This window comes from Anolis carolinensis, unplaced genomic scaffold (genome assembly GCF_035594765.1).
Source record: "Anolis carolinensis isolate JA03-04 unplaced genomic scaffold, rAnoCar3.1.pri scaffold_11, whole genome shotgun sequence".
NCBI classification, from domain to species: domain Eukaryota; kingdom Metazoa; phylum Chordata; class Lepidosauria; order Squamata; family Dactyloidae; genus Anolis; species Anolis carolinensis.
In genome coordinates, this window is record NW_026943822.1 from 21,954,507 (window position 1) to 21,968,697 (window position 14,191).

Sequence of the window (14,191 nt, forward strand, 5' to 3'; positions counted from 1 at the left end):
AATATGCAGCGAAGCAATTAAGAGAAGAATGGCCACTCTCGATAATAGAAAGCCACTTGTTTGGGACTGGTTCTAATTGTCGCCATGCCTTTCATTCCTCTTTTTGACTCGGATTGTTCAAGGGCGGCCCCAGGCGAAAGGCCTGCTCCGATTCCCGGGCACCACCTGAGCTTCCAGGGCGGAGAGGGGTCTAGTCAGTGTCAGGTGTCGCCCAGGTCAAAATATCACTAAGCAGACCTCCCAATTGGAAGAGCCTGACATTTCACCTCTTTGAAAAACCTGTTCTGAACAAGAAGGTGGGCCAGCACAACTCCCCATAGGTCTTTTCTCTCTCACGTGGGTTTCACTCTTCTGTTGGAACCAGTCTTCCGTTTCAGAAGACCTCCAACATTATACATAGCGATGGATGGGACCACTCCTTTCCATGCAGACATATACAATTAAAACAAACATGAAAGGTGCTTAAAGACCTCTGAAGGAGAGTCCATCACCACCTGAATCACTTGTGATTCTTAGTATACAGTACGACCTCCCTATTTGCGGGTCTGGTATCTACGTTAAACAAATATACCCTGTTTCCCTGAAAATAAGACAGTGTCTTATATTAATTTTTGCTCCCAAAGATGTGCTAGGTCTTATTTTCAGGGGATGTCTTATTTTTCCACAAAGAAGAATTCACATTTATGGTTTGAATTTTTAAAAAATGATAATTTATTATCTAGTGTACAGTAGTCATCACAAACCAGCATAACCAAACTGTGAATCCTTTCAAGAATTTCTATATTATATTTTATTGCTATACTGTTTTTAAATTACTGTTTTTAATTTCTGTTTGTATGTAAATGTATGTTGTTGTTGGGCTTGTCCCTGTGTAAGCTGCCCTGAGTCCCTTCTGGGAGATGGAATACAAGAATAAATTTATTATCATATTATTATTATTTCTTGATACTACCTTTATTTGCATGTACAACAATCCATGGTATATACATTTACCGATCCTGCATGCTTCTAAACAAAAACTTTACTAGGTCTTACTTTCAGGGGAGGCCTTATATTTAGCAATTGAGCCAAACCTCTACTAGGTCTTATTTTCAGGGGATGTCTTATTTTCGGGGAAACATGGTATATATCCCCTCTATGCATTTTCTAGGTCACATGTGTCCAACTCAAAGCCTTTGTGCCAAATCTGGCTCACAATGACATTTGGGAACTCAAACTGGGTAAAAACTAGAGCACCAACCACTATGTCCAGATATATATAGTTGGTCCTCTGTATCCACGGAATCCCCATTCATGGATTCAACGACTCTCTGAAGACAACTATAAGGCTGATGTGGCCCACCATGGAAATGACTAGGTCCTCCAGTCTATGTTATTTGGGAACAGAAGTCCTTCATTTCAATATTTTCTATGGTTTGTGTATCCACATGGAGTCCAGGAACATATTACACACAGGGGTTGTACTGTATATAGGTCTTCTGAAACAAGGCATCTTTTGGGATTTCGAACCAGTCTTCCTCATTTCAGTGAGATGGAAAACATACATGCTATACAATACAAAAGCTTTCTTTAATGTCATCAGAGTATCATCAGAGATCTGGTGACAGGGACAGACTTCATGATGCACAAATTCAATAAATGTACCATATGCTGTACAACCAGATGTTGTACAATCACCACTACTGAATGCGAATATACTCCTAAGTTTTAATTTAGCAATTGGTAAAACAGAACGACTTCTGTTTTACCAATTGCTAAGTTAAAACTTAGCAGTATATTGGTGAAATACAATTCTTTGCTTCCAGACTGAGATATAAAAACAGAATGTCTTTTAGTGCCCTGATCTAATCTCATAATTTTAATGAGGCACTTCAAAATTCAATATAGCGTTTTATTGTTTTCTATTTCAGAAGCCCATTCTTACAAGAGCGACGGATTGGCTAATGTAGAATAAACTTAAACCTGACTTGATGTTCTGGCATAATGTCTGAATTTCCCCCAAAGCTCAACACATATATATTTTTAAATGGATTAGGGAATCGTTGGAGCCAATGGGCTCTCTGTAAGAACAGCCCGGCAATAAAAATGAGAAATATGCATGGATCAATCAAGTACAGAATGAGGAAGAAAGAGAAAAATACTAATTCAAATTAAGAAAAGGATAGATAGAAGTAAAGGCGCACAAAGATGTCTCTGCGACCCATTCCTGCCATCTAGAAATTAATGCACGAGGTACAGAATTTCAAGTGTATGAAGAGCAAAAGGTTAGTGCAAAAGGCAAGCTGAGGTCAGCGCCGGGGGCAGAGCGGGCTCAAAGGGATGGCAAATAGTAATTTATTAAGAGAAGAGAGATTTCCTTGAAAAATTAAATGTGTCCTTTATGTCATCTTTCAAAGAAAAGAGAGAAAGACAGACGATAGAAACAAAAAAGGAAGAATGAATTAAAAAATAAAGATATTCAAGACAGGTGAACAGATGGATGGAAGGAATATCTAGGAAGGAAAACATCTTCTAGCCTCTAATTGAAAGAGGAAGCAGACAACAATGTACCTGAGTCTCTGAAAAGCACTGCTGTTGAAGAATAATGTGATAAACAACATTGGACCAAACCAAAGCATGAGATTTGAAAAACCGGGGAATGGTAAACAATATTTGCAGTACTGAAAGTAAGTAAGAGCTGGAAGATTAGAAGTCTTGAGCTAGCATGTTGGACTAGGATTAAAAGAGACTAGGGTTCAAATCCCCACTCCGCCATGGAAACCCACTGGGTGATCCTAGGGAAAGTCACACTCTCTCAGCCTCAGAGGAAAGCAATGGCAACCCTCCTCTGAATCAGCCGTGCCAAGAAAACCTTCTGATACGTTGGAGCTGACTTAAAGACACATACCAAGAACCAAGATTAAAAATTGTACCAGATGCCTTGCATTCTTGGACTCCAGTTTAAGTAGAAAAGGAGAAAAAGTCCACCTGCTCATCTGTTTTGACACACATTCAAACTTTCTTCTGATGGTTTCTTTCCCTTTTATTCTCCATCCTAAAGGGCCACTTTTCAGACCGCAAGGCTTCTCACTTTCATATAGCTCTCTGCATTTGAGGCACTAGAACATCCATGCGTCCTTAGCGCAGAAAGAGAAGGTCTGTTTGGATCCCAACTTGAACATGTCTAGCAAAACACTGTCGCCTAACAAACAAGGCGAGCAGCCAACTAATGGGATATAAACAATATTCAGTGTCATTCGGTGCAGTAAGAGCTATTCTGATTGTCTTAAAGCAGTGGTTCTCAACCGGGGTCCCCAGATGTTTTTGGCCTACAACTCTCAGAAATCCCAGCCAGTTTACCAGCTGTTAGGATTTCTGGGAGTTGAAAGCCAAAAACATCTGGGGACCCCAGGTTGAGAACCACTGGTCATTGTACAGGAGTGGTTTATCTGTGTAATCCTGCATGGTAGTGGACTGGATGGTTTTTGCAGTCATAGACATAACATCTAGCCCAGGGGTCCCCAAACTAAGGCACGAGGGCCGGATGCGGCCCTCCAAGGTCATTTATCTGGCCCCCGCCCTCAGTTCTATAATATAATATTTTTATATCAGTTTTAATAATATAATATATTGTATATACATATAATCTTGATAATAATATTATAATGTTATACAATATAATACTAATAATAATACCATATAAAATATTAATTATATGTTATATATTACATATAATATTACAGTATAGTGGTATAGTTCAATCTAGTAATATATAATGCTAATATTGTGCTATGTTAATAATATAATATATTGTATGTACATACAGCTGCTCTGAGTCCCCTTCGGGGTGAGAAGGGTGGGATATAAATGTAGTAAATAAAGGTAGTAAATAAATAATTAATTTTAGGCTTAGGCTCGCCCAAAGTCTGAAATGACTTGAAGGCACACAACAACAACAACAACAATCATAATTAACCTGACTATCTCATTGGCCAGTAGCAGGCCCACACTTTCCATTGAAATCCTGATAGGTTTATGTTGGTTAAAATTGTTTTCATTTTTAAATATTGTATTGTTCTTTGTTATTGTTGTATTGCACTATAAATAAGACATATGCAGTGTGCATAGGAATTTGTTCGTATTTTTTTTCAAATGATAATTCGGCCCCTCAACAGTCTGAAGGATTGTGGACTGGCCCTCTGCTTCAAAAGTTTGGGGACCCCTGATCTAGCCAGATGCCAGCTCCTAATTTTTCATACTCTCTAATCTACCACTTATTTGACATTTTGCAAACCCTAGATTTTTGCAAAATGGTCTATTTGTCCATTGAATTCAGTATTATCCTCACTGTCTGGCAGTGGTTTCTCAGAGGCTTCAGACAGGAAATATCTTCTGATAATATCCAATTATTCATCATGTGTCCTCAGTCCTTGCTGCAATCGATGGCAGACACACTGGCTTGTTGTCGTTGCTGTATTAAGGAGGCTTTTTACATAGCCGCATATCAGAGGCTAATCTCCTCAAGCCAGAAAGATCAACAGAGAAGTGACCCATCTGATCAAATCAAGAATTGACTGGATATTAAGAGGCGAGGAGCTGTGAAGAACGACAAATCAGCATGGAAGCCAACAGAGCCGGTTGTGCACGGCGCATTCTTATGAGGACTAATCGCATTCGCTTGGTACAATGACACCAAAGAATGCGTTTCAGAGCAGCGCAACTTCACGAGACAAAAACGAGCATTTATGGGTTATTTTAATTCCAGCAGAGACACAAGTTTCAGGTCCTCTCTGTGCATGCCTTTAACGCTGCACAAGAAAAGGAACAAACCTTTTCCCAGAGTTATTTGGGAGAAGAATTCTATTCCTGGCTCTGTTTCAACCAGACAGCTTATGGAACAGGGAGCAATGCCTACAAATCTAATTCAAGACCAGTCACACTTGCTTTAAGGGATAATATTTTAAAAAGAAACTGCAAATGTTCAGTGGTAACCGACACCAAAAAGAGCACATGCTCGTCGGGTAGATCCAGTCTCTAGCATTTCTAAGTCAAAAAACACCAGATTGCAAGTATTAGAGAAGATCTCAGCTTGAGAGCTTGAACCTCCACTGTTCTTGCATTTCTAAAGTTGGACCAAATACTAGAGACCATCATATTTATTTACTACTTTCTGCTATGTACACAAAGCAATTCACAGTTAAAAACCTTCCTGCTAGTCATTAAATACATAACCAAATAGGACAGGGAGGGAAATTTGAAATTTATAGTCCCTGAATACTGCAAAAAATGGAAGGAATAAATAACACTTGGTTTCAGCCAAATAAATTAAGGGTCTGTCTTGTTTTGATCTACGATGTAGACTGATGGGACATTTGATGATGCAAAGCATTCAAGAAGAGCTGAAGCCAAACATCTGTTGATCCCACCTCAGCCTATGGATTGCTTTCAAGTCGATGTGAACAAGGTTTCGGCAAAGCAGCCATCGAATTATCCTCGGTGTCAACCAGAACTTGGAAATGTTACTTGTTTGGACCACAAACCCAAATGGTCTATACAACCAGGTGCTGGAAGTAGTTCCTGGGAATTATGGTTAAAAAAAGTAATGTTTCCAAGGTCTGGTTCCAAACAGGCCGATGGAGAGGGCCTTGGAGTCTCAACTGTTCTACTAAACAAACTAAGGACACTTAATAAACCCATTTGACTGTTCTTACCAGATGAGGTCCTGTATCCTACTGTTAAAAACCTCTGCTTGTGAGGCCTTGTTTTTTGTTTCTTGGATCAATTTTGACACATTGGTCTGGTTGTTTCCGTACGGCATGCTGGAGATCAGGCACCCAAACACCGTGGACACGATCCTTAGGACTCCCGTCACGAGGCCTTCGAACACTTGCTTATTTGCAGTTCTTCCTAAAGTAGCATTGTGGTCGTCTGGAACATAAACCTAAACATGCACACAAATGAGAGTAAGTGCGACTCGGTTTTAAAAAGACATCCAGCACTTCCAAAATAATTTTTGCTTAACTTGACAATACAAGTGGAATTATAATTTCAATAGCATAACGCATGTGCCTCCAGATTCTGTCAACCAAAAACATCCTGAAATGCCTTTATTTTGGTCAGCTAATCTTATTCTCCATGAACTTGTCTCACTCCCACTGCCTTGTTTTCACCCTTATTGTGTATTGCTGCTCCAAGCTTTGCACCAATCAGGCTATATACCGTATATATTCGAGTATAAGCTGACCCGAATATAAGCCAAGGTACCTAATTTTATCATAAAAACTGGGAAAAGATAATAATAATAATAATAATAATAATAATAATAATAATAATAATAATTATTATTATTATTATTATTATTTTATTTGTATCTCGCCACCATCTCCCCCGGAGGGGACTCGGGGCGGCTCACAGAAATATCAAATACAAAACAATAACAATATACAATACATCTATAAACAGTAACATGCACCAGTTGTAATATTTGCACATTAACCAAAAAGAATAAAAACACACTTATTAAAAACATAGAAGATTGACTCCAGTATAAGCTGAGGGTGGTAAGTTCCAGAAATAAAAATAGATACCAATAAAATTACATTAATTGAGGCATTAGTTAGTTAAATGTTTTTGAATATTTACATAAAGCTCAAATTTAAGATAAGACTGTCCAACTCTGATCAAATCATTATTCTCATCTTCTTCAATGTAAATGTGTTTATGTATCCTTTTAATAATAATAGAGTAAAATAATACATGTAATAATAATAATAACAAATACAGGAAAATAATACATGTAATAATAAATAGAGTAAAATAATAAAGTTTTTTTTAATTTGCAGTTTTTCCACTTCCACCTCTAACACGGTGAATACGGAGGGTCTACTCTATATCCAAAATAACCTTAACAAAACAAAACACCAACAATTGCTATTCGAGATCATAAAATATATCATTTAAAATAAATTCTGTGTGCAGGCATGTTTATGTATGAAGCAGACAATAGCAGCAGTGACAAAGCACATGTGAGGAGCCTGGGGAGATCACGGCCGCTGGTGGTGCCGCCATGGAGAAGGCCTCCCTCATGTCTTTAAACTTTAAAGAGTGCATTAGCGATAATAAGGGCAAAGATGAGCCTCGGAGATGCACTGAAGCGACAGCATTATCCAGAGCAGGATGCCAAACCAAGGAAGCCCAAGGGGATGTTCCAGAAGGAATGCCAGACAAATAACTCGGCTTTCCCGATCCAGACACCAGCGACAAAAGCCAACTTCAGCTGCGTTTCACCGGAACTGTCTTTTGACTTCAACGGTGCAACAGCGGCATCATCATAAAAATGCAGCCGTATCTTTGTCGAGCGCAGTATCCCTCTCGGAGGGAATACGGTAACACTTGGCGACAAAGGACAACATGCAGATTTTCTTTATTATTCATTAGCTCTGTGCCCAGAGTTGGTACTTAAAATGCATTGTAATAGTCTGCTCCTGGTCGCGAGCCAAGCGGGGAAGTGAGAAGTCTTCAGCTACTTATTCAAGTTCCGCCGAAGAAAGAATATTATGTTGCGCCGGTAATTTACACAGACCAGAGTAATTCATGCCTAATGATTCTGACTGTCTACCAAAGTGGATGGATTGTATTTAAAACATGTGCACCTCTTTAATTAGCAAGTTGGATGTGGCAATTTGGAAGTAATTAGCCGAACAAGCATGGCCTGTACGAGGTACTTAGTACATTCCAGCTTTTCCCCATATATATATATATATATATATATATATATATATATATATATATATGGGGAAAAGCTGGAATGTGCTAAGTACCTCGTACAGTTAGCATATATATATACACACACACACACACACACACACACACACACACACACACACACACTGTATATATATATAGACTGAACCTGCACATAGCTTTAGGAGATCCATGGCCCATGATCCTAGCAATTTATTTTAAAAGTATGTGTATAAATGGAGTTCTGAGTCCCTGCATTTCTACGTAGGAGAGCAAAAAGTTATTCTGGAATGAAGAATCAAATAGCCAAAAAAAAAAAAAAAGACTTTTAAAACTGTTTGACAGTGGGATCTATTGGTATCTTCTCCATCTTAGGAAGTTTTTTAAGAGATTAACAGACCACTGTGAAGATGTTTTGGTTGTTAATTTCCATCACGGCAGAATAGGGTTGGCCTGGATGGCCTTTGTGATCCCTCCGAACTCTATAGTTCGATGAGCAAACCAAATGCCTACTCAGTTAGCATTTATGGACACTGGGAGAAACAGATACTTGTAGAGAGCTTACAAGCAGGGTCTAAGTACAAGAATACACATATCTCAGCAACTGATAACATTGGGTTCTTAGTATCCACTGAGTTTAGTTCCCAGAGCTCAAAAATCCACGGAGAGTCAAACTGATAACGCTATAATTAGACTTTAAATATCCAAAACTTTCTTCTTCTTTCAACTCCGTCTGTTTGAAGAACTGTGAAGAGCAAAGCATTGACATTGCCTTGAGTTGAGCCTTTATAGAGATATACATTCCTTGGGCATGAGCATGAACCAACTTGCAGAGGGGAAAACCTTGCCAAAAAGCTCACAAATACAGCAACGATTTAGTTTTCCATTTCCACTCACTGAGGTCTCTTTTATTAATCCACCCCTCAATGAAGTATTCGCTTGTGATCATGGCAGAAGGTAGTTTCCTTTCCAAAGCTATGAGCCAAAAACATGCTATTGATCAGTACCTTCTGGTAATTTCCCTGATTGATAAATATGTCCTCTCATTTTCTGGACATCTGATCAAAATGTCCTTCGGAAGTGAGACTGGAGGGACTGCAGAATTAGAGCTGAGCTGAAGACCAGCTTCTCAAATATGCTACAATACTCAGATGTATAGAAAAGTTTTAATCTGGCACTGAAAAGACATCTCACTGAGCACCCTCTTTATAAAAATGTAAATATTATATTTATATTTCCCCCATCGGTGGGGATGTTTTAAAAAAAATTACGATTTATCATCCGTAGATTACAGCTACGAATGGGAGAATCAGAAGATCCACAATGTTATGAATTTACAAAATGATAGAATCATAGAATCGTAGAGTTGGAAGAGACCTCACGGTCCATCCAGTCTAATCCCTGCAAGAAGCAGGAACATCTCATTCAAAGCACTCCCAACAGATGGCCATCCAGCCTCTGCTTAAAAGCCTCCAAAGAAGGAGCCTCCATCATACTTCAGGGCAGAGAGTTCCACTGTTGAACAGCCCTCACAGTGAGGAAGTTCTTCCTAATGTTCAGGTGGAATCTCCTTTCCTGAAGTTTGAAGCCATTGTTCCATTGCGTCCTAGTCTCCAGGGCAGCAGAAAACAAGCTTGCTCCCTCCTCCCTATGACTTCCCCTCACATATTTGTACATGGCTATCATCATGTCTCCGCTCAGCCTTCTCTTCTGCAGGCTAAACATGCCCAGCTCTTTAAGCCGCTCCTCATAGGGCTTGTTCTCCAGACCCTTCATCATTTTAGTCACCCTCCTCTGGACGCTTTCCAGCTTGTCAACATCTCCCTTCAACTGCGGTGCCCAAAATTGGACACGGTGTGATTCCAGGTGTGGTCTGACCAAGGCAGAATAGAGGGGGAGCAGGACTTCCCTGGACCTAGACGCTATACCCCTATTTATGCAAGCCAAAATCCCATTGGCTTTTTTCGCCGCTGCATCACATTGTAGGCTCATATTTAACTTGTTGTCCAGGAGGACTCAAAGATCTTTTTCACACGTACTGCTGTCGAGCCAGGCATCGTCCCCCATTCTGTATCTTTGCATTTCATTTTTTCTGCCTGAGTGAAGTATCTTGCATTTGTCCCTGTCGAACTTCATTTTGTTAGTTTCGGCCAATCATCTCTCTAATCTGTCAAGATCGTTTTGAATTCTGCTCCCAAAAGGCACCCAAGAACTAATACTTACAATCTGCCATTTCTAATGAAGACAGTAGACATGTCAGGAGGACTGACTGCTTTAAGAAAATGAAACCAAAAATCCCCGAGGTTTACCTTAAGTGCCTCTTGGCTGCCGCCACAGGATCATATTTTGTGACTCTTAAAAGCAGTCTCTGGAGGATGCCCTGGGGGAAGATATTATGACTAAAGGGTGTCTTGTGCCTTTTGCTGTTATCTCTGATCATCGCGCTCCTATTTGGGCTGAACCCCTGTCCCATAATCGGGAACGCCGCCGTGTTTTCTGTCGACATAAAAGCCCCCGGACTTGCCCGAACAGAGGCGTTTTGGGAAATGGGCACCTCTGGGGACTATTTGCAGTAAATACTGCCGGCTCGCACCCGAGAGCCCTCCCTTCCCAAAGAGAACAATGAAAAGCAAGGGGTTTTTTTTGGGAGGCTCCTCTCTCAGGTGGGTGGTCTGCCGAGGTCAGGATGGAGGCAGAAGCGAAGATCAAACCAACGAGTGGCGTTACCTGTCTGAGGACTAAATATAGCTTTTGTTTGGAAGCAAGCCTCGCCGGCGCACAGGCAGACACGCATGTGCCATTACTGGGACACTCTGAAGCTCATCTCTATAAGAGCGAACATCGGGAGCCATCACTTATTCAGCTTGGGGACGAGACACAAGCACCGCAGTTCAAAAGCAATTTAAGATACAAAACGCACTGGGAACAAGAAATCATCTCTTTTGCTTTTAGTTATAGAATCATCAGAACCATGTTGGGATTAGCATTTTAGTTAGTAAGCAACAGGAGAGTTGAAAGCACACAGATACACACAAGTAGCGTATAAGTTGTTTCAAGAAAGATGATAAGAAACACCGCTAGAAATTTGGTGCTGGAGAATCCTACAGATCCTATGGATGGTCAAAAAAATCAATGAACAGGCTCAAGAGCAAATCAAGATTAACAACTGCAAAGATTTGGAAAGGAAAAAGACTCCCAATCCCCGAAGAATGGATAATAAGAATGTTAGATATAGTACAAATGGACAAATTAACACAAAAAATAAGAGAAGGGAAAAACAAAACAGACTGGACAAACTTTACAAAATTTCTAACAAAAAGAAGAATGGATTTTATGATAGACCTGTCTGATATATAAAGCGGACCAAATGGAAAAAGTTAAAGGATATAAATAAAGACACAATTAACGAAAGAGACAACTCCGAAGCCAAGACGGGCAGTCCAACCGATTTTTAATTTTTTTGTTTTGTTTTTTAATCTTTTTATCTTATTTTATTTTTATTTTTTCTCTTTTCTCTGTTTTTTGCCTCTATTTCTATGACTATTCCTCCTCTTGATATTTTCCCACTTTCCTATCAATATATTGTTCCACCACATTCACTGTATTATGTTTTACTATAAAATGAAAAATTATTCACAAAAAAAGAGCAAATCAAGTCTAAAGTTAGTAGCCAGCTGCAATAAATCACTACTGACCGAGAGGTCATGAGTTTGAAGTCAGCCCGGGTTGGATTAAGCTCCCGACCATTAATAGTCTAGCTCTCTGTTGACCTGAGCAGCTCAAAAGACAGTTTCATCTGTCGAGTAGAAAATTTAGGTACTGCTTTATGCGGGGAGGCTAATTTAACTAATTTACGACACCATAAAACCTTCCAGCAGCTGCGGAAGAATGAGGAAGTGCTCCATCAAGGACTAGGTGTCACAAGTGGACGGTGAAGTGGCCAAAATTGAGCATATCCTCATGAAGCTGGAAAATGTTAAATTGCCTCTGTGTTTGTCTATATATGTCGTATGTCTAATGGCACTGAATGTTTGCCATGTATATGTGCATTGTGATCCACGCTGAGTCCTCTCCGGAGTGGGAAGGACGGAATATAAATACTGTAAATAATAATAATAATAATAATAATAATAATAATAATAATAATAATAATAAAATAAACACTCGTAGCAGATGAAATGACTAAACTGAGATTATTGTTTTTTGGACAGATCATGAGACAACATATGTGTATGTGCCTTTGAGTTGCCTGTTGACTTAGGCCCCATCTACACCACCATATGATCCAGTTTGGTGGAAATAACAAACACTGCTTTAGATCCTGCGGGAAAGCAGTCAATCCAATGAACAGAAGCACCTTGGACAAAGTTCAGAGTGAGATCGGATTGCTTGCCCACTTGCTCAGCTTGTTCTTTCCAAGAGCCTTTGGAAACGTTCCTTTGATCTACCCGAGAAGACTATTTAAGAAATTAATCTGCCGTGCCCCACAGAGGTTATTTCACCCCCACAACCAAGCACTGAAATCGAGTACATACCTTCGCCTTACAATATAAGTCACTGGCTAAAAACTATTTAAAGACTCCGTCATGAAATACGAGATTTCGACATGTGTCTTAAAGGGACTGAAGACAGTAAAAATAATTATGAATGGGGTTTTTAAAAAGCGAAATAAACTGCCGGGATTGCCAATTCAAGGTTCCGGCGGATTAAGATGCATGTGCGCCTTCAAGTGCATGAAGTTTTCTTAGGCAAGAAATACTCAAGAGGTAGCGTTGCCTATTATTTCCTCTGAAATAGACCCAACAGCACTTGGGATTGGTTGGCAGTCTTCTATCTAAGGACTAGGAAGAGCCGGACCTGATTAAATTCCAAAATCAGGCAGGATCTGGTACATCATCATCATCATCATCATCATTATTATTATTATTAAAATAAAGTTTTTATTTCTCTGTTTTTATGCTATTGTTTATGCACTTCTATGTACTATGTATGTACTTAGGATGTTCATATTTTATATTTTAACTATGTTGACTGGGCTTGTCCCCATGTAAGCCACCCCAAATCCCTTCAGGGAGTAGTTGGACAAGTAGTCTCTTTGTTTCTATATTTTTCTGAATTTCTGTATTCTTTGGATTCAATTTTAACCTAGTTTCTTCCTTGTCTATTTCCTCTATTATCTTATTCATCTTATTTAATATTTCTTTCTTTTTAGTTGCTTTTTGCTGTATGAATCTCCCCCTTACTACTGCTTTACTGGCCTCCCATGATGTAAATAGATCTATCTCTGATGTGTCATTTATTTCAAAATATTCTTATATGGTCTTTCTTATTTTTTCTGTATCTTCCTCTTTCTTCAATAGATTTTCATCTAGCCTCCATTTCCATGCCCTTCTTTTTTAGAATAACTCTAATTCTAGTGGACAATGGTCTGAATCCATCCTCGGTAATATTTTTATTTTTTCTATTTTTGGAATTAATGATTTTGAAACCCACACCATGTCAATTGTCAACCAGCTTTGATGTCTGGCTGGGAAAAAAAGGTAAAATCTTTTACTTCCTCATGTTTTACTCTCCAGCTATCCTGGGTGTTTAGTTCTTTCATCATATTTAGCATTGTTTTTGGTAGATTCCCTATAGTATTTTTTACTTTTTCCCTTGTTCACTGGTTTACTTCTGTCTATTTCTCCATCTATCATCCCATTGAAGATGGAGGCGGGGTACAACAACAATAACAACAACAACAACAACAACTTTATTTTTGTATCCCGCCACCATCTCCCCATATCATAAAACAGGATAAACAAACAAGAGTTTAAAACAACATAAAATTATAAAAGCATGAAAACCATCTCAAACCAATAATCAGTGAGCCTGTAATAAGGTCCATTCCTAGGCATGAATGGGCAGACTGGCGCAAAAATAAAGTTTCATCATCATCATCATCATCATCATCATCATCAGATATTTAGGCTAACTCACAATGGAAATACACAAGAAACTCAACAACAGAGATGTGGAAAACTTAAGTCTTTCTCATGAAAACTTGATGCTATTTTTAGTTTTCTTTAAGGCCTAAAAGCATGGGGCAAATGTCGAAAGCTTTCATGATTAACTGAAACATTAATGCTAGCTTCCAACTGACAAAAGACTCTTGTCACACCCTGGACTTTCCACAGATATATATTTTTTTCCTTTCCTTGCCTAGTTTATCCATGCCTCACAACCTCTGAGGATGCTTGCCATAGATGTGGGCGAAACGTCAGGAGAGAATACTTCTGGAACATGGCCACACAGCCCGAAAGACATACAACAACCCCATGGGGCAAATGTTTCTGCAATTCCGCAATTCCACATCTCTGGTAGCCCTGATGCTAGATAAAAACGAGTAAGTGGTAGATTTGAGTCTAATTGAAGTAAGTTAGTTCAACTGACAGGAACTGTCCATGTAGAATAACAAGGATCCTAAGTG

At 39.2% G+C, this 14,191-nt stretch overlaps 1 protein-coding gene across 2 annotated transcripts in view; it reads right to left on the reverse strand.

Annotated features, from left to right (window-relative positions):
- scaper (S-phase cyclin A associated protein in the ER) overlaps nucleotides 1–14,191 on the reverse strand; it is a 115,188-nt gene that overhangs the window by 24,880 nt on the left and 76,117 nt on the right. For both annotated transcript variants that reach the window (XM_062963019.1, XM_062963020.1), the window contains one exon: nucleotides 5,691–5,920. In XM_062963019.1, coding sequence (XP_062819089.1) covers nucleotides 5,691–5,920 — 230 coding nt within the window. The remainder of the gene's footprint in view (nucleotides 1–5,690; nucleotides 5,921–14,191) is intronic.